Source organism: Mytilus californianus, unplaced genomic scaffold (assembly GCF_021869535.1).
Source record: "Mytilus californianus isolate M0D057914Y unplaced genomic scaffold, xbMytCali1.0.p SCAF_2, whole genome shotgun sequence".
Taxonomy (NCBI): Eukaryota; Metazoa; Mollusca; class Bivalvia; order Mytilida; family Mytilidae; genus Mytilus; species Mytilus californianus.
This window is the reverse complement of record NW_026262668.1, coordinates 113,326,674-113,351,430: the sequence shown is the minus strand read 5'-3', so window position 1 is coordinate 113,351,430 and position 24,757 is coordinate 113,326,674. Positions and strand designations below refer to the sequence as shown.

Below are 24,757 nucleotides of genomic sequence, written 5' to 3'. Positions count from 1 at the left end.
AATGGCTGGATCCGCCCCTGGTATGCCCCTATAGATAGTCTAGCGGATAGTCATTAAAAAGCAACTACCAATAGATCAAAGAAACTAGGGTTTATGTTTTTTGTTTTTTTATTTCAAAGTAAAAACTAAAAGATGTATCAGAACATGTATATACATATATATATGTATAGGTGGCACATTCTCTTCAGACATTATTACGGTTTTTTAATTCATGACATCGTCCTGAACATACATGAAATATTTGCCACTGGACATTAAGCAACCAATTATCAATCAATCAATCAATTCATGACGAAATAGATCAAGTTGCCTTAATTTCCCTTCATAAGGTTTCTTTGTACACACTTTTTTGTGTACAAAGTAATTGCATGGAGGATAAATTATCACAATTTTAAGATGGCGTTGTACTCTAATCAAGGTATGAAGAACCATAATTGTTACTCTTTATTTAAATGAAAGAAACTTGCAATCGTGAAAAGCAGTTTTTAAATCCAAAGATTTTAATAGCAGGATATTTAAAATTCAATGTGAAAACTATATTACCAACTATTTAATTTAATTTGGAACACAGCATTTTATTTCAAAATAGCCAGTGGTAATTTTTGTTTTAATATCTTGATTACGATACAATAAAATCTTACCCTTGTGGTCATTCATGCGTAGTTACTTAGTACACGGAAAAGGTATTTAAAAAAGTAATTAAGGTTAGCACATACTTACAACTTCTCGTCCAATCAAATTGCTAGAATTTGCCTTCTAATTTTAGCACATACTTACAACTTCTCGTCCAATCAAATTGCTAGAATTTGCCTTCCAATTTTCATAGTACATACTTTTTCTTATCCAGACACGCCGTATCCCGAGGTGTATAACTAACTTACACCCAATACTTAACCCTATATTTGTTAACATTGATTATTAAATGAAAAAGAACGGATAGCATATATTTATTGACAAAATCAAACCATGATGTATAAGAAAAACATTTTTTTTACATGAAACCCCACTAGTAACCTTACTTTGGCTATGTTCGTTCAAACTTTGACAAATGAGTAGATTTTACAAATGTCAAAGTTGCTGTTTTGCATATTCCCGTTAAATCCTGGTGCTAATATTTGAATCAGCAGTTCAAGGTTGACCGTTCCGTGCATTCTTATTACAAAAAAATACATCATGCTCCTTGTATGCAGTTGTCAATATGGACGGGTATAAGACGGACGACATTTTGAGTCAAGCGTATGATTTGGTAGAAGAGACTAAAGATAAAGGCAATATTATAACATAAAGTACTTACCTGTATCAGTTTAATGAAGGTAATCATAATGTATTTTTTATGTTACGGCTTTATAAAAAAAAAGAAACCCCTTCTCTTCTCGAGAATAAACAGACATTCATGAGGGATAGGTGTTTCTGGATTAGAAACCCGATACCGGACACGCTCAACATACAAAAATACAGATTGAATATTTAGGAACACCCTTTTTTGGGGCAATCCGGGGGGGGTCCGGGAGTTAGAATCCCCGAGTTTTTTCAAGTAAAGGAGTATTTAAGGAGCAACCATTTTAACTTCAAGGAGGGGGGGGGGGGGGGAGGGTGGGGGGTTCTGGTTTAAAAAAAAAATTCTCGCATATTGCGAACAATTTAATTTAGTTTTTCAACGCTATCAATCAAATTATTTTTCCCTTAAAGGATTTTTTTTATTCAAAATAGATGCTTAATATTTGTTTCGCTATTGGAATTTCCTAAAATGTGTTTTTTAATATCTTGAAACAACTTGAAGTGAACACTATTAGTAATTTCTTATGTTCATGCTATTTAAAAAATAATCAATTTCTATTGTAATGAATAACAATGGACTGTGTTTTCGGGATGTAGAAGATGGGGTTTCCAGAAACCCCGCTCGTCACACCCTGTGGTAAGTATTAGATACAATACAACGGTAACAAAGAAACAGGCCGGTAACAACCGTTGCCGGATAGTTTTTCTGCACGAGTAGTCAGGTCACTGAACTGACTACAAGTGCAGAAAAATTATACGGCAGGTTGTTTCCGGCCTGTTTTTTTGTTACCTTTGTTTTGTATCTGACTTGTACGACGTTTCAAGAAAGAGGTAGTACATTTTGCATTTAGAAGAGGTAGCAAAACTAAACATATTAGAAACTTAAGGATGTTCGCTACTCTGTTTCAAAAGACCGTTATAAATTGATAGTCTATAAATAAAGGAACTAAAAAAAGCAGAAAAAAATTAAGGGTCCGTGTGCTTGTTTTCGAGATATAAGCTATTGAAAATTTGGCGGGAAATAATTCTCTCTAGACTTTTCATACATTTAACATTGGCACCCTTTTTCTTTAAAACATTAGAAAAAAATAACAAGGATTTTATAGCATTTTCAAATATGACTTAAAACTATATGTAATAAAATTATGAAAAGAAAAGTAGGGGTTAACGGGCAAAATTATTTAATGGCAATACATGGATAAAACCAGAGGATTCCGAAAATCTGACAAAAATTCCAAAACATGACAAGCAAACATCCTTAAATGGCCATATACCATGCAGTTAATGTGGCTATTATATCTATGATGTAAGTTACAGTTCAAACACATTTTTTTTTCACTTTCCTTTAGCCGAGAGTTTTTTTCTCAAAACATTCAAGAATCTAATAATTTTATAAAAAAGAACCATTTCAAGTAAAAGATGAATGTTGTACACATTTGAGACTTTTTAAAATGCAACTTCGCAAGTAAGTAATGTACGAAAAAGATTTCAGGGGTAAGCAATTTAACATTTGATTTTATTGGAGAAAAACGGGAAAGGGGGTTAAAATGAATTGTTGAAAAATGCAGGATGTGCCATTCCATCCCCCCATTCCCCCTTAATAAAAATTAAAAAAAATCGTACGTTTGCTGCCAAATATATGACTTCAAAAACATTAGTGAATGAAATATTATGAAAAAATGAATTTTGTCTTGCTATTAGATATATATATAGGCATATAGTTTGGGTTTAGAAAACATTTCATGCTTATAGGTTTTTATATGTCTCTAATAGTGTTGATCAGGATTAAACACGTGTCACTATTTGATCCAATCGCAGCTCACCGTCCAAAATTGATGACATAGGTTGAATGATTTTCTTCAAAGATTTACTGCCTATTTGAACATGTATTACACGGACACTTTTTATTTATAGGATCAATCGTGCAATGGTGAGTTGATAGGGATTTTATCTTTTGATTAGATTTGTTTTTTTTTATATAATATATATTTTCTATCTTTTTTATTGAAATATAAACGTCGGTACCAGCATTTCTTTACTTTCAGCATTGTCCAGAATACTATTCATGTCCATATATTGAAAAAAAAATACAGTTACGGACCGACCATTTACCTTCAAAAGGGGCAAGTTCTTTTCTGAGTAAGAAAATTATTTAGTTTTTCAACGCTATCACTCAAATATTTTTTTTTTCGAAATTAGCACTATTACATGTATATACGGTATTCGGAAAATCAGGAATCAGAACATTATTTTGTCATATGCTTGACCACAATATATTTTTTTCTCATAAAATTGGGATCAAAATATTTTTTTAGGAAAAAACCATAACCTCCCTTTTGAAGTTAAATGGTCAATCCCTTAGTGTACTGATATGAATAGTAATTTACTGGAATGGTTTGAAAAAAATATATAGTTATTGATGCTAACGTAAATATTTTAATAAAAAAGACAGGAAATATGTCGGTGAAACAAAAAGTTCAAATCTAATTGAAATTTAAAGTGCCCATGAACTCACTGATCATGCACGAGTGATTCTATTCATAAAAGTGTCCGTGTTAGTAATAGTTATACACCGAGTGATAGGTGTGTCTGGATAAGAAACCCCGACGGCCGGAATGTCGAACATACAATAAAACTTATAATTATTCGGAATAAAGACTAACTTTCAAAATTTATGTAAAAAAATCCACTAAATTTCCAGTGTCTATGCAGTGAATCGAACTCAAGACCTTAAGCATGTGAAACCACGATTCATACTCCTACACCAGAACGACTGGATACAAACCTGCTGTTAATTTAACATATTTAAACATTGTATCCGGGCTCATAAAGGGTATATACTATATAGTAATATATAAAGTATATTGTAATTATTGTATGGCATTCTGAACTAAATGTTATGAAGCGTAAATGTTGTATCATATAGTCTAGAAGAGCTGGGATGTAAAATAGTTATCCCAATCGGACTTGGTGTGTCAGTTTAAGATCACCCTCCGGCCTTCGGCCATTGGGGTGATCTTACACTGACACACCGTGTCCTCATGGGATAACTATTACCGAATAAACGCTTATCCATTGTATCTATAATACATAAGCTACGTTATGTTAATGATTACGTGACATTATTACAACATTTAATGACATGATAATTTAAAAAAAAAAATTCCAGACATCTGTAAATAATAGCGTGTTTGATTTACAAAAAAGTATGTATTCACTTATGAATTGATCCAAATTTATCCTTTATATAGCTTGTAATTTATATACATATATTCAATTATGAACAAATTTTTTTGTTTGCAAGGCCGTCATTCGGTAACAAACTATAAACGGATTGTGTTAAATGTATTTTACTCATCAACGGGTAGTTTATTTGGAAATTTACAAAAATATGCTGTATTTTGTATTATTTGCTCAGAAAAAAATGTGTATGCACAACATAAACTTTATCCGCGGACTTCTCTCATCCGTCAGGGAAAATAATGTGTATGCATAACATAGACTTTATCCGCGGACTTCTCTCATCCGTCATCGAAAATCATGTGTATGCATAATATAAACTTTATCCGTGGACTTCTCTCATCCGTCAGGGAAAATAATGTTTATGCATAACATAAACTTTATCCGCGGACTTCTCTCATCCGTCATAGAAAATCATGTGTATGCATAACATAAACTTTATCCGCGGACTTCTCTCATCCCTCAGGGAAAATAATGTGTATGCTTAACATAAACTTAACCGCGGACTTCTCTCATCTGTCAGGGAAAATAATGTGTATGCATAACATAAACTTTATCCGCGGACTTCTCTCATCAGTCAGAGAGAATAATGTGTATGCATAATATAAACTTTATCCGCGGACTTCTCTCATCCGTCAGAGAAAATAATGTGTATGCATAACATAAACTTTATCCGCGGACTTCTCTCATCCATCAGGGAAAATCATGCTAAAGAGGAGTGGGAGACTGTTTGTCTCTTGGAAATGAGCCACCTCAAAATCTAAAATCTGATACGTCGTGTCGGGAGTGTGTCATGCTCTCTGTAATTAAAGAACCCTTTCAACAACTCTTTGAGTTTATTGTTCATATGGCATCGTCCTTAATATACAAGAATTAATGTAAATCCATGCCTTTATAAATTTTTGGGATAATTTCTAAATTGGAAGGCAAGTATGATCTGGAAGCATGGTTGATAAAAGGAAAACTCTCAATATTTCAAATTCACCATTGAAGCAATATTAGTTATATCCTCTTATAACAATATCTATATTTACTAGATCGGTGCATGCGGGAATGTTTTATTTGGAAATTTATTTTGATAAAGGAGTTGACACGAAACTCATAATCATACATACAAATTTGCTATGTGTGGGACACCTGAGAAAGATGGGATAAAACAAATCTTCCAAAAGAGAATGTGACAAACCCGTATTTCTTGAACGTTCGATTTATATTATCCGGAGATTCAGCTCCGTCAAATATTATCAAGTTCGCTTGGAAGATTTATTTAGGTAGCAATACATAGTTTTCGCACTTTGGTCCCGGTGAATTTTTCAAATATGAAAGTTATTGTGCAAGAAATTAGGTTCAAATTCATATAGCTGAAGAATAATATAGCCGTCAAAGTGAAGTGGGTTTATATCAACATCATTTTTTTCTGTTTGACAGTCCGTATATTCACATCCATACCGTCCATGGGTCCAGAAATTGTGAGGTTTTCGAACAAATGTTTGACGCTCGAACTTTACAATTTTTTGAAAAATGCGATGAAATTCAAATGATTGTTATTTGATCTCATGATAGATAAATGACAATGGCTGCAGAAAAGTAATCACTCAAATGGCTTGAAATTCTACTTTGGACCAAATTATGAATGTTAATTTTAATTTTTTTTCCAAACTGTGTACTACTACTTTATGGCATTGAGAAAACACAGAATTGCTTATTTTAAAACAAATCATACCACAAATCTACTGATATTTCGAGTTTTGGTCCAATTATGAGGGAGAAACATCTTTTAGGATGGCAATATATGTTAATTTTGTTGATTGTGCTGAGCAACCAAATATAGACATTTTGACACAAAGAGTTGGTTTTATACTCTATTGGCTACCCCTTGTATGGATAGTAATTATTATTATACTTCATGTCAAAATGCCAGATTTTGATTGGTTAATACGAGGGAGACAATTTACTCTATCCTATGGTAAATACTCTAGGTTACAAGAGCGCAATTATTCGCAATGCATTTTCCATAGGGTACCAGTGGTGTTCCGTATTTTTTTTCTCCAAGACTACACACACTAGGGAAAAACGGGTAGCAGTTCCTGTTACTGGAAATGCCAGTGTTGCATTACAATAAAAAAAATATATATGGTCATGCGGCAAAAATTGACTTAAAATGCAGTTGAAAAAGATCGTCTGTTTTTTTCGCTTAATGAAAAAGGCATATTTTTAATGGCCCCGACGTGCAGAAATGGAAGATATTTTCTATACTTTGCAAAATGTGAATTTGATTCTCTGGATTTTTAAAACCTAATTGGATAAGCTTTCGATTAAAAGTAATTCCAATTCTGTATCATCCAATCAGAAGCCGTACAGGATTCTATTCAGAGTACCATCTTGGGGTAAAAAACTTGCCGGTAAAATGTAAACAAATAATTGCGTTCTTGTAACCTCTTTTACCCTTCACTGAGACGCTTGATCAAGTGTGCGATTTATTAAATACGGATGGTTGTTATGTACAAGACGACATAGTTTATTACTTTGAATTTGAAATTTAATAGACAGTAATAACAGAACATTCAGTATAATAAATTAAATAACACATATCTGAGAGGGTGATAGAGCAGATTGTTACCCCTTGAAAAGACATTGTCAACCTTGGCTTCGACTCAGTTGACAATTTTTTCTCGGGGTAACAATCTGCTCTATCACCCTCTCAGCTATGTGTTATTTATATACTATCCCATAGCAAATACTCTATTACCCTTCACGGAGACGCTTGCTCAAGTGTGCGCTTTAATAAATACGGATGATTGTTATGTACAAGACGACATAGTTTATTACTATACTTTACTACATAGCTGAGAGGGTGATAGAGCAGATTGTTACCCCGAGAAAACATTGTCAACTGAGGCGAAGCCAAGGTTGACAATGTTTTTTCGAGGGGAACCAATCTGCTCTATCACCCTCTCACCTATGTGTTATTTAATTTATTATACTGAATGTCCTATCATTATTGTCTTTTACTGTTGAATATTAAATTTAAAGTATTTTACTATGAAGTCACGTACATAACAACGTTACAGGTATTAAAAAAATCAACAGAAGTGACGCAAGATTTTTTTATTTTTTTATTTTGACAGTCTATGAAAAAGTTCTGAGCCAAAACGTAGAAATTGAGTATTGTCGTTAATTATTTGATGTAATTTCAATTCATTGTCCTCTAGATTGTCGATTTTTGATTGGTCTTCACGAGAGGGTGACATTCAAAAAATTGTCTCCCGCTCAGCCATGGGATAGAGTAAATAATCTCCCTCGTATTAGCCAATCAAAATCTGGCATTTTAACGTGAAGTATAATAAATTATTTTGCTTTTAAACAATATAACGAGATCATCCTTTTTTTTCATTTCATTGGCGTATAATGCATTATTTACGATCATGAATAAAAATAAAAGGACTTAAATCAGGCCAGTGTTTTTCTCGTTTGAATTGTTTCATATTTTGTCATGGTGGCGCATGTTATATCTTATTTAAAGCATGAGAATTGTTGAAGACCGTACGCCAACCTTTAGATGTTTACATCCTCGTCCTGGGGTCTCTACAGGATAGTTTTATCTAGCAATCATAACACATCTCCTCATTTTTATATCAATACATTTATAAAACTTTTTTTTCATTTTCAGATTCAAGAGGACTATTTTTGTTAAACAGCGCCCGTTTTTATAAACTTGAAATCACTCCAAAATGATATTAAGATTAATATATTAAAATACTTACATAAACCATTGGTATGATCTATTTTCAAGTTCATCAACTTGGTATCTTTGGAGCAGGAGATGGATGGGGCCTAAACGTATATTGTAATGGAGGTAATGTATCGATTCTTGGATGGGAAACAGATAAATCTAATATAATGTTTCAGACAAATTTCACCGTTACCAAGAATAATGTACCGGAACCATCGATTAAATTTCCGAGGAAATATGATTTTTCAAATTATCTAATAACTGTACAGGTAAGATATTTAGGCGATGTGAGCAAATAAATATATCCTGTGAAAATATGTAAATATTATCGTGTGTCCAATGAACTGAAAACCATGGTCTTATCTATAGTGATGTGAAAATAATAATTTTAACATCATATCATCACCGTCCAGCCTTCAGAGACTTTGATTGTATCGATTTCCTTGATTACGGGTGCCACATGTAGAGCAGAATATGATTTCCCTTCCGGAGCACCTGACGGATCACATCCAGTTTTTGGTTGGGTTCGTGCTGCTCAGTCTTTGGTTTTCTATTTTGTGTTTTGTGTACTGTTGTTTGTATGTTTGTCTGTTTCTATTTTAGCCATGGGTTTTTCAATTTTTTTTTCAATTATGAGTTTGAATGTCCCTTTGGTATCTTTCGCCTCTCTTGATATAGTTTCGATATTGACCATGCGCATCATTTTAACATTTTATTAATACAATCATCTGTTCACATCGTTGACCATGTTAAAAAATAGCACTTCATCATCATAGCAATGTCGTCCTACTTTGTTTACCTTTTTCACATCGACATTTGGGAGCGAGTGGTCAAAGTAGTTCATCCCCTGCATCACTAATCTGTCAACACTAAGGTTGTGAGTTCGAACCTTACACGTGGCTGCACCACGACTCCATCCTTATTGACTAGGATTTCTAGTTTTCCAGTTGAAGGTCGGTAGTTCTCTCGATACACTCCGGTTTCCTCCATGAAGAAAAGCTGCCCTACACGAAATAGACAGTAGTTTGAAAGTGGCCTTCAACACCAATAATTAATCAGTCGATAATGTTGACATTGCAATGTTAACAAATCAAATCTGTATACGACATCCTATCAACATTTTCTATTGCTCCTGCACTAAGTTAATATGTTTTACATGTTCGAGCGCGATAATTACAATATTTTACCTTCATCGTATCAACTTTGTTCACTCTTGCTAATACTAAATCACATTGGCTTCATTGTCGACCTCCATGTTGACACTTTTGTTACACATGTAACAAGGTCAGCCTTTCAATGTTAACATCGTATCCATTGTCAACATTCCAATGTCATACAGACAGAAACATACCGTCACTCCCTCCCTCCCGAAAAAATTAAATTACCCCCCCCCCCCCCCCCCCCCAAAAAAAAATAAACACAATAAACATCTTTAAAATTTCTTTCATTCTCTTTTTTGTAACAATCTCCAACGTAAAAAAAGTTGGTAACATGCGATATCTAGTAAAAAGTATAACAAAAATGCCGAACTCCAAATTTCAAAACTTCTAAACTCTAAACATTGTTCAAAATTTTATAGTTACTAATAAAGTTGAAGGTACTAAAGAAACTGTCTGTGACTTTATCATTTGACATAATAGTACAAATAAAAAAATCAGGGCATATGCCAGGGAGGATTCTTGTCCCTTTCATTAAAAAAATCTCAAGAATTGCTTAAGACGCAAAAAATTTATAAAGTTTTATTTTCATATACAAGCATAAGGTGCTGATGGACTGTTAATTCACGAGGGTGTCATCCGCTAAGTAGTCGGTGCTTCGGTGCTTACTTTATTTTTTTATTTTCAAAATTTATCGTTGGTAAATTAAGAAACTATTAAGAAACTTAGGTTCCAACTCCCTCAGGCAAAGTTGACCTTTGGGTTAACTTACTTAATGCAATTTTTATGTAACAATTTTTTTCATTGGCTAAAAGTTACCTTCAAATCCACAGTTGACCAGGCGTAACTAAGAAGGGACTCGCCATTTTGAATTGATTGGATCAACAAATGTTAGATTACTACAATATTATCGAAAATAAAACAACACCTACCTCGAATTCGCCGTTTTAGTGTAATGTTATCCAAATTTGAATCGTAGAGGTAACGTAATAACCTCCAGTTTGTAAGTTTTCATTTGTATGACGTCACGTTTAGCCATGACGTCTTTGCGCCAAAATCATTCATGATTTCATACGCGTCGCCAGTAAAACTGCATTTGCGACCGTCAAATCGACAATTGACGGTGGCAACTATTCAACTACAGTACTGTTATTCTTTAGAGTTATTCTTTACCGACCGTGAAAGACCCTTATGAGTAGTCAATGTCGTTAAAAAAAAACCTCGTCGTCGTCGACTTATTCTTCAAGTTCGGTTTCTTCATCACATAGCTCCTAACGTTTTTACACATGTTTACATCTCTGGCTTTCAAATGTTTAGGTTAGGGTATTACATATGAATGTTAACCTAGAAAAGAACATCGGGCGTGCGAATTATTCAAAGTGTTTATTTTCACTAAATCAATGTTGTTAATCATTTTTTTCCTACACTAAAAACGATTTATAGAGGAAGAATAATTTAGAAACAGTGTAATTTTTAATCCGATTTATCCTTTTCCTCACCTGTTGATTATATTTATTTAATCATTGTGTGATTCCTTTGATCTCAGTTTCTCGTAGGTTAAAATTCAATTACGACGTCAAATTTTCTTTTTTTTCTCTGAATTTCCTATTGTGACGGCACGAAAAAAGGCGACCATCCCTGATGACGTTACGCAGAAAGAACTCATATTTTTGCAGATCATTGGAAAAATACGATATTTCTCCAGTCTCGGCAGTTAAATCTTTGATATTTAAAACGCTCCGCAAGATTTGAAAATTTAACTGTCTCGAGTGGAGAAATATCGTATCACACTCGATGCAGTTGTAGAATTTCTCTCTCTATATATATACAAGTCTAAATTGAAAACAACGTTCAAACCTATGATTGCGTTGGATAAAAACCGCAATTTTTATACGTGTGCATGCAAAACAAATTTCTTGGTAGAGGGGTCTAAATACAGCACAAACAACATTTTTCCAAAAGACCAAATAAGTGAAAAAGTATATTTTAACAAAACGCATTTGACTAGCAGGTCGAACAACTGATGTTCTTAAATCCTGCTGACTGCCATTGGCGATTGCCAAATAAACGGATCACAAGATGTAACAAAATAGATCTTAATAATATTATTAATTTATTACCAAACAGAAAACAATAAAATTGCAGAAAAGATGGTATACCGTAAACATGAGGTGCAAAAATTTGTAACGGTATTTGGAAGGAATCGAAACGGTATTTGGAAAGCCATATAATTTACCTCAATTTAGGATACACTCTTGAATTTTGAGGAGTCAAAATACTATTAGGATGAACGGATCATATAAACCCGAAAGCAAATATAATACAAGACCAAACGAAAAAATATAAACAAGTCTAAATTGAAAACAATGTTCAAACCTATGATTGCGTTGGATAAAAACCGCAATTTTTATACGTTTGCATGCAAAACAAATTTCTTAGTAGAGGGGTCTAACTACAACACAAACAACATTTTCCAAAAGACCAAATGAGTGAAAAAGTATATTTTAACAAAACGCATTTGACTATCAGGTCGAACAACTGATGTTCTTAAACCCTGCTGACTGCCATTAGCGATTGCCAAATAAACGGATCACAAGATGTACCAAAATAGATCTTATTATTAATTTATTAACAAACAGAAAAAAAATTAAGTTGCGGAAAAGATGGTATACCGCAAACATGAGGTGCAAAAATTTGTACACCATATCCGGATTTCGACAATTAATGTCTCTTCAGTGATGTTAGGAATCGAAACGGTATTTGGAAGGCCATATAATTTTCCTCAATTTAGGATAGACTCTTGAATTTTGAGGAGTCAAAATAGGATGAACGGATCATATAAACCCGAAGGCAAATATAATACAAGTACAAACGAAAACATATAAACAAGTCTAAATTGAAAACAACGTTCAAACCTATGATTGCGTTGGATAAAATCCGCAATTTTTATACGTGTGCATGCAAAACAAATTTCTTGGTAGAGGGGTCTAAATACAGCACAAACAACATTTTCCAAAAGACCAAATGAGTGAAAAAGTATATTTTAACAAAACGCATTTGACTATCAGGTCGAACAACTGATGTTCTTAAACCCTGCTGACTGCCATTGACGATTGCCAAATAAACGGATCACAAGATGTAACAAAATAGATCTTATTATTAATTTATTACCAAACAGAAAAAAAAAAAAAATGCGGAAAAGATGGTATACCGCAAACATGAGGTGCAAACATTTGTACACCATATCCGGATTTCGACAATTAATGTCTCTTCAGTGATGTTAGGAATCGAAACGGTATTTGGAAGGCCATATAATTTACCTCAATTTAGGATACACTCTTGAATTTTGAAAGAGTCAAAATAGGATGAACGGATCATATAAACCCGAAGGCAAATATAATACAAGCCCAAACGAAAAAATATAAACAAGTCTTAATTGAAAACAACGTTCAAACCTATGATTGCGTTGGATAAAAACCGCAATTTTTATACGTGTGCATGCAAAACAAATTTCTTGGAAGTGGGGTGTAAATACAGCACAAACAACATTTTCCAAAAGACCAAATGAGTGAAAAAGTATATTTTAACAAAACGCATTTGACTAGCAGGTCGAACAACTGATGTTCTTTAAAAACCCTGCTGACTGCTATTGGCGATTACCAAATAAACGGATCACAAGATGTAACAAAATAGATCTTATTATTAATTTATTACCAAACAGAAAACAATAAACTTGCGGAAAAGATGGTATACCGCAAACATGAGGTGCAAAAATTGTACACCATATTCTGATTTCGACAATTAATGTCTCTTCAGTGATATTAGGAATCGAAACGGTATTTTGAAGGCCATATAATTTACCTCAATTTAGGATACTAGTAGCCTCTTGAATATATATATATATGCATGAGTTCGAATCCCGGCCAGGGAAGAACAAAGAATTTGCTTCCGCAAATTTACAGATCTAACATTGTTGGGCTGTTGTTTAGACAAATTATATATATATATTTCTCTAATTCTTCGTCAATTTATCCCTTTCTGCACCCATTGTATAAAAAAAATTTAATCAACGTGTGGTTCGTTTGATCTCAGTTCTTCATTGGTTAAAATCCGATTATGACGTCGAATTTTCTTGCTTTCCTCTGAATTTCCTATTGTGACGGCATGAAAAAAGGCGACAATGCCTGATAACGTCACATAGAAAGAACACATCTTTTTGCAGACCATTCGAAAGAAGGAATAAATTTGCCTGCGTATTGTTTGAAAATCATTAGAGAAACAGATTCCACCACCAAATCTCGTGTAATACGATATTTATCCACTCTCGACAGTTAAATTTTAAATATTTAAAACGCTCGGCCAGCCTCGCGTTTTAAATTTGAAAATCTAACTGTCTCGAGTGGATAAATATCGTATCACACTCGATGCAGTGGTAGAATATATATTTATATAATATAAACAAGTCTAAATTGAAAACAACGTTCAAACCTATGATTGCGTTGGATATATATAGATTCTACCACTGCATCGAGTGTGATACGATATTTATCCACTCGAGACCGTTAAATTTTCAAATTTAAAACGCGAGGCTCGCCGAGCGTTTTAAATATTTAAAATTTAACTGCCGAGAGTGGATAAATATCGTATTACACGAGATTTGGTGGTGGAATCTGTTTCTCTAATGATTTTCAAACAATACGCAGGCAAATTTATTCCTTCTTTTCGAATGATCTGCAAAAAGATGTGTTCTTTCTATGTGACGTCATCAGGCATGGTCGCCTTTTTTAATGCCGTCACAATAGGAAATTCAGAGGAAAGCAAGAAAATTCGACGTCATAATCGGATTTTAACCAATGAAGAACTGAGATCAAACGAACCACACGTTGATTAAATTTTGTTTATACAATGGGTGCAGAAAGGGATAAATTGACGAAGAATTAGAGAAATATAGATTCTATCACTGCATCGAGTGTGATACGATATTTATCCACTCGAGACCGTTAAATTTTCAAATTTAAAACGCGAGGCTCGCCGAGCGTTTTAAATATTTAAAATGTAACTGCCGAGAGTGGATAAATATCGTATTACACGAGATTTGGTGGTGGAATCTGTTTCTCTAATGATTTTCAAACAATACGCAGGCAAATGTACTCCTTCTTTTCGAATGATCTGCAAAAAGATGTGTTCTTTCTATGTGACGTCATCAGGCATGGTCGCCTTTTTTCATGCCGTCACAATAGGAAATTCAGAGGAAAGCAAGAAAATTCGACGTCATAATCGGATTTTAACCAATGAAGAACTGAGATCAAACGAACCACACGTTGATTAAATTTTGTTTATACAATGGGTGCAGAAAGGGATAAATTGACGAAGAATTAGAGAAAATATAATATATAATTTTAACATTAGGACAACATTTTGATTGTAGGTAAAAATTCCCGACGGCGACGGAAATAATGGAAATATGATATTTAACGCAGTTGGGTCGTCAGTTGCAACTGAAACAGCAATATTTGGTGGCCTCGTTTTTGTTTATACCACTAGAGAAATTTTATTTTGGAAACCAAAATCTTCATTAGGCCATATGGTTTACATTGGTGGAGTTTGGGGTTCAGGACTCAGCAGTCAATTCAGTGATACTGTTCAAGTAATAGTATCTGTTGTTTATTTATCAGGTAATGTCTGTTGTTTATATATCAGGAATCTATTTATCTCGCAATCCAGTCTTATATATTGTCATTGTTCTAATGTTGACGAAGGCTTTTGTATTGGCTCTCTAAATATATAACAAAGAAAAAAGAATCAAAGCGAAATAAGCTTTGATTGCAAAACAAACAAAAAGAAACCGCCTAAACAGCATTACTTCTAGCATCAGCACTTGTTTTACGTTTTCGAGTTTTGAGTGATAACAGAAAACAGTAAGACTAAACAGCTAAACTAGTTCGATCTGGACTTCATTATGCTTACAATAAATGATAATCTGAAGTCATGTCATCTTGCAGATTAGAAAGAAAGAACAAGGTTTTTTTGGCAAGTGACCATACAAAAATTTGTCAATCAGCTATACAATAAAATAATAAAAAGATCAAACAATGATATCGAGTCATTATTTGTTTCACATCAATACCAAGCTGATATCAAGTTGAAGGGCATAACAATCTAAATGGAATTTTTGGATTGTTAATAAAAAAAATTGTAAAAGTAGATACTTCTAACAAAGCTAGAATCTGAATATCATTGGATTGTACAACATATTGTGTATCTAATTTTTGAACACTCTATTGTCTATTTCATGACTATAAAATCTTTATTCATGGGTTTTTGACTCACATTTTAAAGATAAGATGAAAAAAATTTGGTATCCTAATTTTCTGTTTTATAATGCTTTTTCTTCAAGAGGACCAAAATTATCGAATCAAGAAAAATAGATAAGTCATATGGAAAATTTCAATGCCCACATTGCTTACATGAAATGATTTACAGAAAAGAAACAATATCAAAAGGCTTTTGATGAATACATACATATGCATGCCTTTGATAAAAAACAAAAACTACTATTTTTAATTACTTTTCAGCTATAAGAAGTATTTCTTTATTTTGAAATGCATTATAGTTCAGAATTTTAATCCAACCAAATTACACGAAAAGTCTCCATTGTTGGAAAACAAAACGTTTTAGTATTTTTCATATTAGTTCAACATTCTACTATGAGGAATTTTATCTTATGCTTATGAGATGAAAAATATAAGAAACTGTGCTATAATTGCCAATTAGACAAATATATCATAAAGACCAACGAGGTGAATAAAGTAATAAGAACACCTTACGGCTTTCGTCAATAAAAAATAAGCTTTAATAGTAGATATATTTTAGATAGGTTCCATGGGTTAAAGTTACGCATTTGTTTAGAAAATTTATTATTTATAACAAACTAATCAAGATAGCGTTTTCTTTTGAATGGAGTTAAGACGGATTATTACCGAGTTTTGCCATAAATCGTGATTCATAAACAAATGCAGGACAAGTCTGATTCTAAAGGGGTGCATTAATTGGTAGCCATGCATATGAATATATAAAACCTGTTGATAAACTTTATTGCCAAAACATTCATATATGTTGCCTTTGGTTCTGATAACACTTGTTACATTGACCGTTGGTTAGGGTAAGGGTTAGGGTTAGGGTTAGGGACATTTAACATTGAATTATCATCATTTATTTTCTTCAGATCATTGTTTTTCCAACAACGTGACAGTTACAGAATGTATCCCAGAACTAACTGATCTTTTATTTGTCATCGACACATCTCAAAGTAACAGCAACAATATAAATCAATCTAAAGATTTTGTTTACAACCTAGTGAACAAACTAACACTTGGTATCAACGAATTTCAAGTTGCTGTTATAACATTCAGTTCGAATCCAACGATAGAGTTTGATTTTAATGATTTTGATAACGACAAATCTTCTATTTTATTATCTATCCAGACAATAAAGGCCGGCAATAGAAGTACAAATATAATCAAAGCTCTAAATCTGGCTGAAGCGGTAAGAATAGTTTTTTTTAAATTGTTTGAAATGTACAATACTATACACCGATTGGTATCAGGCATTTCATATAATCTTCGTATGATCAAGGTTTTAAAACATAATGCATGGTCTAGAATTTAGCTACTAGATTGAGCTTACGAATGAAAGAAAGGTATGGCCAAAGTATCCAAGTCTATATATATAATCATTAGGTGTGATGTGATTGACTTACTTAGTTTAGATATTAGATGTAGTCTTTTCATATCTGAGTGGCGAAGATATGAGACGACTACATCTGATTAGATATAGAAGTAATAGATAATTATTTTCTTGTTCTAAAAAAACTATTATAAAACAGGAATAGTGTCATTATCTCATATTTTCCAGATGCAGTAACACTTTCAGAAGATGTTTTATACTTATGGATTTGAAATGAAATCTGAATTGCGTCTATTTTTCTTTCATCAAATTGTTACCTTATCATTGCTTTTGCATGGCAATATGAATCGCTGTACTATCTTGTCTTTTCTGGTTTAATTGCCAAAACCTGAACTATTTGCTAATACAGTTCTACGTAAATGGTTAAGTTGTTTTACTGTCTAATATAAAGAGTTAGTTTCCCTCTGAATTCGTTTCACTCACTGGGTCAATTCAGGAATTGGTTAAGAAAAAGCTGCTGGAATTTTAATATTGATGAATATTTGATGAATTTTATACATGTTAAATATTTTACATATTTCCATAATATCAATACAGTATTTAGTATATGTTGCTGAGAGAGACTTTTCTTTTATTCATTATACTTGAACAAAGAAGTAAGGACATTTAGGCCCTTATTTGAACAGAAAAAAATTGGTCAACTATAAAAGCTAAAATTGTCGTAGCTACAACCCCGTCCTCTTTTCCACGAATGTGACCTACAGAATTAGACATATCACCTGGTTTGTACTAATATGAGTAACATGTGGACATGATCTGCTAATCCTTCTGGAACACCTGAGATCTCCCCCGTGGTGGAGTTCGTGTTGCTCAGTCGAGTTTTCTATATTGTGTGTTGTGTTGTTTGTCCTTTCGTCGTTTTTATGTTTTTATGCCATAATAAGTTTATTACTATCTACTACACCCTTTTTATTGGCGTCTTTGTTAGATTAACTTGTATGTTTATTTGAAATTTTTAGTCAGTTGTGTTGTATGTCTGTGATATATGTTTACACAGTTTTGGCTGCTGGATCCCAATTATTGTCACATTAACCTATTATGTCTGTTTGGGTTGCTTACCCAATTTTGTCAATATAACGGAACTATAAACAGCTATCATACAAGCGAGAGGTTTAGCTAGTTATAAACTCACCATTTTCTTCGGAAAATGTCTGTACCAAATCAGGAATATGGCAGTTTTTTTCACTTGTTCCGTTGATTGAAAGCTTTGATTTTGTGGTCATCCCCTTTTGAATTTGCCTTGGAGTTCGGTATTTTTGTTATACTTTTTTATTGTCAGTTTATTTTCGATTTATGAGTTTGAATATCCTTTTGGTATTTTTCGCCTCTCTTCTAAATTACAATATCACAAACCCGTTTAAACGAAATTATAATAGTAATTAAACTGGTAGGAATTTCAGAAATTACTACATTTCATGAGGTTACCACGATATCACGGGAACTAGGAGGTGACAATTGGAAATTATGAATATTTTCTTATTCTTTCTTGTTTTTCATATTTAAAATTTTGAAACGAAAACGTGTAAGCAACGTCATATAAAGTGAAAATAAGGCATACTATTTTTAGTAGTTCTAACACAAGTTATTAACAACCGGTTCTTTTGTGTTTTGATTTCTTTTTTAAATTTGACAGTTTGTAATAATAAAAAAAAACCCATTAAATTATAGCAGAAACAGATACCATCATCTTATCCAGCTGACTACAACATTTATCCATTCTCGATCGAAAATGTTCAAATTTTAAATATCTCGAGTAGATAACTAGGGTAATAAACGGTTTAATTGAAGCTGTATTTAGGTTTAAAACTTTTCGCTCGCAGCGAGTGATGAAGTTTTACAACGAAAGGCTTCGAGTGCAGCGACTAGAAGTTCGATACATCCCACTACGATTTGTTGTCAATTTAGTTCTAGGACATTTCTTACTTATTGAAATTGACATTGGCTATAATAATTTATAACTTAAAAGCTGCCTTCAACAATTTACAAAAACACTACACAAACTTAGGCTGGGCAAGAAGAACCCAAAACGAGGGAAGATCCCAGATGCTCCGGAAGGGTAAACATATACTTCAATAATGGCACCAGTCGTGTTGCTAATCCAGTTCAAATATTTGATGATTTATTGATTTCGAATTTTTAATTCATGAACCTTCTTAATTGGTTTCGTACATTTTTACCGAACTGTCAATACTCAAAATTAAAATGAATACAATCTCGTAGTAAAATTTATTACAAAAATTCTTCTCATAAACTTGCACAACTTCCCAAATGTTTGAAGGTTTTAAGAAACTGTTCCATGGGAGCGAGAGGAAATGGTATTATGCAGTTTGTAGTGTTACTAACTGATGGACTTTTTTCTGATCGGAACCAGAACTCGATAAATAATGCAGCAACAGATTTCCGGAACAACGGGGGACGAATCTTAAGTGTTGGGATAGGAGATTCAATCAGTCACACTAATTTGATAAAGATGTCAGGCAAGGGTGACTATGTTTTTCATTTTCCAGACGTTGAGGAAATTTACAACAACATCATTAAAGAAAGTCTACATTCAAGTTGTATAAGTAAGATAATAAGTTTGTCAATAATAAACACTAATTTCGGACACTAATGGGCTAGTGGTTTGTAAAAGACATCGTGAGGTATGAAAATTTGATTAACCTTGACACTGAAAGTATTCCACGAAAGAGATGAAACACACAAAAAACTCATAAATTCAAACTAAAATCATTTTCAAAATGAACAGAGTAGGCATTAACATGTGTCATGGCAGTTAACAAGTCTTCAACGAAGGACACGACTAAACCAATGTATCAAACTTTAAAAACAATACAAGGCTCACTTGGAATTTGTATGAAATGTTTCGTGGCGAGAACCAAATATATAAGGAAGGGCGTTAATGCCTATTTTAGGCTCAAGAATATGGAGGTGGTGCATGTAAATAACTTTATTTGTTAATTAATCAATTAAAAAAGACAGAAGAAAAGGAAAGTTCTGAAATATACATGCATTGATATCACATACACGTTATAATAATTACCATTGATTTCGAGAGATAGATCATGAAAAGTGCTACTTTTTGTCTCTTTCTCTGATTCTTTTGCCCTGAGAAATCTCGAGCGCTGAAAAACAAAATATTTTTCAAAATAATATGCAATATACCTAATTATCTGTTTATCTCAAATACTTAGATATATTTCGCGTGTGCTCATATTTTTGCAATCAAATATCAAGAGTTTTTACAATGCAACATTTTCATCTTATTGCCGTCGTAAGTCATTGTAAGTTTTCATACATGTTATAGTCACTTTTTCAGATTGTGTAATGAAGTTAAAAACTGACATTATCATAATGATGGATACCCGAAGGAATCAGTCGTTTGACAACTACCGGTCACGTCAAATAGCGATAGAACAGCTTATAACAACGACGGTTGCCGTCAATCCGGATGTTCTCTTTGGAATGACTATATTCTCTGATGAACCCGATATTTTGTTCAACCTATCCCTGTCCAAAAATAAACATGATCTGATTGCAAAAATGTATCAAGTCAACAAAGATAGAACATTCAGCACTATAAATACATCCCATGCATTGCAATATGTTTTAGAAAAAGGATTTGAAGCAACAATAGGGGCACGCTCAGCTTCTAGGAAGTTAATCATTTTAGTAGCAAACGGAGATTGGTTAGATGTTTATGATATAAAAACGAAAGTAAAATACTTAAGTAATTTTAACATTGAAGTGTTTGGATTACTTTCTGGGACGGATTTACATTTTGACAGTTTTTATGAAATTCTAGAATATCCAAATAATCTCTTTTACACCTCTGATGAAGACTTTTCAGCTTTAGATGTATTTGCATCTTTAACAGTTAAAATCAAGTGTAATGCAACACAGTTACAGAACTATGGATAATAAAATTGTGTTTTTTTCATCACATGGTCCAAAGATCTTATATATATATATATTAGTGCCTATATATAAATAGCAGCACATGACATACAAATCTATGGGAGTGTGGATTAATCAGTACAGAGATTAATTCAATTACACAAATAAAATTATAGATTGCCTAACAATGTAATTTTAACACACTATTTAGTATGTAAATATAAGAATGTTTAAAATATTTACAAAATGATGAAAATAAACGCAATATTTCGCTAGACTAACGAGCTTTATCAAGCGTGCATCTATCCAGGTGAAATCGGATGTAGATGATAAGAAACTTTTGCAGCTCAATGTATATGTTGCACTTGAATTTAGCTGCCTTGAAAATAATACATAATTTGGATGAAGTTCAAGATTTTTACAAAATTGGTAGTTGAAGTTAGCAACGTCCATTGGCCAATATTACAGGATAAAAAGGACGATGCTGTGTACTAAATTATTCTTTATCTTTCCTGTATCTTTTCTCATCTTTTTCGTTAAGACCATCAGGTTCTAAAGTGTGGAGTTGGTGGATCCAAAAGTTTTCTCTTCTCCTTCTCGCCGTGGTGTCCCACTCGGTGTTGACTTCTATGATTTGGAAAGTAACATTATCAAAAGAATGTTTCGTTGAACGAAGATGTCTTGTGAGAGGACAGTTTTTGTTGGTTTTGTACCATGAACGATGGTTATTGAGCCGAATATTAAATTTGTCCATTGTTTCTCCCACATACTGAATGCCACAAGTGTTACATGTTAATATATAAATTGAGTTCTCCATTTTACAGTTGGAATTTGAGTAGATGGTATAATTTTGTTAAGTAACGGAGCTGATGAAAGAACTACTTGTTTACAAATAAATTGAGTTCTCCGTTTTAGTACAAGCAGTTCTTTCATCAGCTCCGTTACTAAACAAAATTATTCCATCTACTCAAATTCCAACTGTCAAACGGAGAACTCAATTTAGACTTGTTTATATTTTTTTGTTTGGGCTTGTATTATATTTTCCTTCGGGTTTATATGATCCGTTCATCCTATTTCGACTCTTTAAAATTCAAGAGTCTATCCTAAATTGAGATAAATTATATGGCCTTCCAAATACCGTTTCGATTCCTAACATCACTGAAGAGACATTAATTATTGTTGAAATCCGGATATGGTGTACAAATGTTTGCACCTCATGTTTGCGGTATACCATCTTCTCTGCAAGTTTATTTTTTTCTGTTTGGTATTCAATTAATAATTAAGATCCATTATACATCTCGCTCGTGATCAATTTATTTGGCAATCGTCAATGGCAGTCAACAGGGTTTAAGAACATCAGTTGTTCGACCTGTAAGTCAAATGCGATTTGTTAAAATATACTTTTCACCTTTTTTGGTCTTTTGGAAAATGTTTTTTGTGCTGTATTTAGACCCCTCTATCAAGAAATTTGTTTTACATGCACACGTATAAAAATTGCGGTTTTTATCCAACGCAACCATAGGTTTGAACGTTGTTTTCAATTTAGACTTGTTTATACTTTTTTGTTTGGGCTTGTATTATATTTTCCTTCGGGTTTATATGATCCGTTCATCCTATTTCGACTGTTTAAAATTCAAGAGTCTATCCTAAATTGAGGTAAATTATATGGCCTTCAAAATATCGTTTCGATCTCTAACATCCCTGAAGAGACATTAATTGTCGAAATCCGGATATGGTGTACAAATGTTTGCACCTCATGTTTGCGGTATACCATCTTCTCCGCAAGTTTATTGTTTTCTGTTTGGTATTAATTTATAAATAAGATCCATTCATTACACCTGGTGATCCGTTTATTTGGCAATCGCCAATGGCAATATATAAATGATTTCTGTATGAAGGTATTGATGGCCCAGATTTTTGTCACCAGTCTTAGCAACATGAAAAATCTAAACTTTATACTTTCCCTCCAAAAAAGAACAAAAAAGTTTAGACGAATTATATATACAGAGTGTATTTTCAGCCTTGTATCACCATCACTGCTGGTGATCCGATGGATAAAATCTGTCGCAGAGTTGTCACTGGTTCAGACGTACTTATTATATAATTATGTCTGTGATTGCATCCTTTTTTTTTGTAGAGCGTAGGTGGTCGAGTGGTCTAGCGCGTCGGGCATAGTGCAAGGCGATTTGGTGCCACGATATCTCAGTAGCATGAGTTCGAATCCCGGCGAGGGAAGAACACAAAATTTGCGAAAGCAAATTTACAGAACTAACATTGTTGGGCTGATGTTTAGACGAAATATATATACAGAATGTATTTTCAGCCTTGTATCACCATCACTGCTGGTGATCCGATGAATAAAATCTGTCTCAGAGTTGTCACTGGTTCAGACGTACTTATAACATAATTATTTGTGTGACTACATCCTGCATTAATTTGTAAGATCCTTTACGATAGATAATTCAGCTGATCTGTAAAAAATCCATCATCATGCCTTATATATCATGTACTGTGTTACGACGCTAGATTAAAAACTGACGAGGAAAGGTAATAACCGGCCACCAAAAGCTTTATTATTGTAGAGCCTAGGTGTTTGAGTGGTCTAGCGCGTCGGGCATAAGAAAATGTAGATATTATACATATATATATATAAACTGTGATGAACTAGAAGACTTTCATGATTATTAATCTACTTTATTATGTAAAATATTTGAACATTGTGACTCAGATATAGTAAGTTTAGTACAGAGTGATATGTGATTATTAAACGGGCTCAGATGGAAAATGAAAGGTGTGAATGACCTTTTCTTAAATTTTTTATTGTCAGTAGATAGGTTCTGTATATTTCGAAGACTAAATTTACTAAAAAATGGACACAAAAATGTAAATTTGACCAAACTGTTCCAATATACATTGAAACATTATGTTACTTATTTTTAGCTCACCTGGCCCAAAGGGCCAAGTGAGCTTTTCTCATTACTTGGCGTCCGTCGTCCGTCTTCGTCGTCGTCATCTTCGTCGTCGTCGTCCGTCGTCGTCCGTCGTCATTAACTTTTACAAAAATCTTCTCCTCTGAAACTACTTGGCCAAATTAAACCAAACTTGGCCACAATCATTATTGGGGTATCTAGTTTACAAAATGTGTCCGATGACCCAGCCAACTAACCAAGATGGCCGCCATGGCTAAAAATAGAACATAGGGGTAAAATGTAGATTTTGGCTTATATCTCTGAAACCAAAGCATTTAGAGCAAATCTGACAAGATCTGTCTGCCCTGAAATTTTCAGATGAATTGGACAACCCGTGGTTGGGTTGCTGCCCCTGAATTGGTAATTTTAAGGAAATTTTGCCGTTTTTGGTTATTATCTTGAATATTATTATAGATAGAGATAAACTGTAAACAGCAATAATGTTCAGCAAAGTAAGATCTACAAATAAGTCAACTTGACCAAAATGGTCAGTTGACCCCTTAAGGAGTTATTGCCCTTTATAGTCAATTTTTAACCATTTTTCGTAAATTTTTGTAATCTTTTACAAAAATCTTCTCCTCTGAAACTACTACGACAAATTTAAACAAACTTGTCCACAATCATCATTAGGGTATCTAGTTTAAAAATGTGTCCGATGATCCTGCCCGCGAACCAAGATGGCCGACATGGCTAAAAAATAGTACATAGGGTAAAATGCAGTTTTTGGCTCATATCTCTGA

General features: G+C 33.2%; 1 protein-coding gene across 2 annotated transcripts in view; it reads left to right on the top strand.

Annotated features, from left to right (window-relative positions):
- The window catches only part of LOC127730765 (uncharacterized), a 40,856-nt gene extending 19,762 nt beyond the window's left edge, over positions 1-21,094 (top strand). The window contains exons 6-10 of one of the 2 annotated variants that reach the window (XM_052239311.1): positions 8,312-8,520; positions 14,837-15,083; positions 16,634-16,953; positions 19,433-19,718; positions 20,471-21,094. In XM_052239311.1, the coding sequence (XP_052095271.1) occupies positions 8,312-8,520; positions 14,837-15,083; positions 16,634-16,953; positions 19,433-19,718; positions 20,471-21,072 (1,664 nt within the window). In that variant the 3' untranslated portion in view covers positions 21,073-21,094. Of the gene's footprint in view, positions 1-8,188; positions 8,521-14,836; positions 15,084-16,633; positions 16,954-19,432; positions 19,719-20,470 lie in introns of those variants that run through there. The other variant, XM_052239312.1, reaches the window with a different exon arrangement.
- The last annotated feature ends 3,663 nt before the right edge of the window (positions 21,095-24,757 follow it).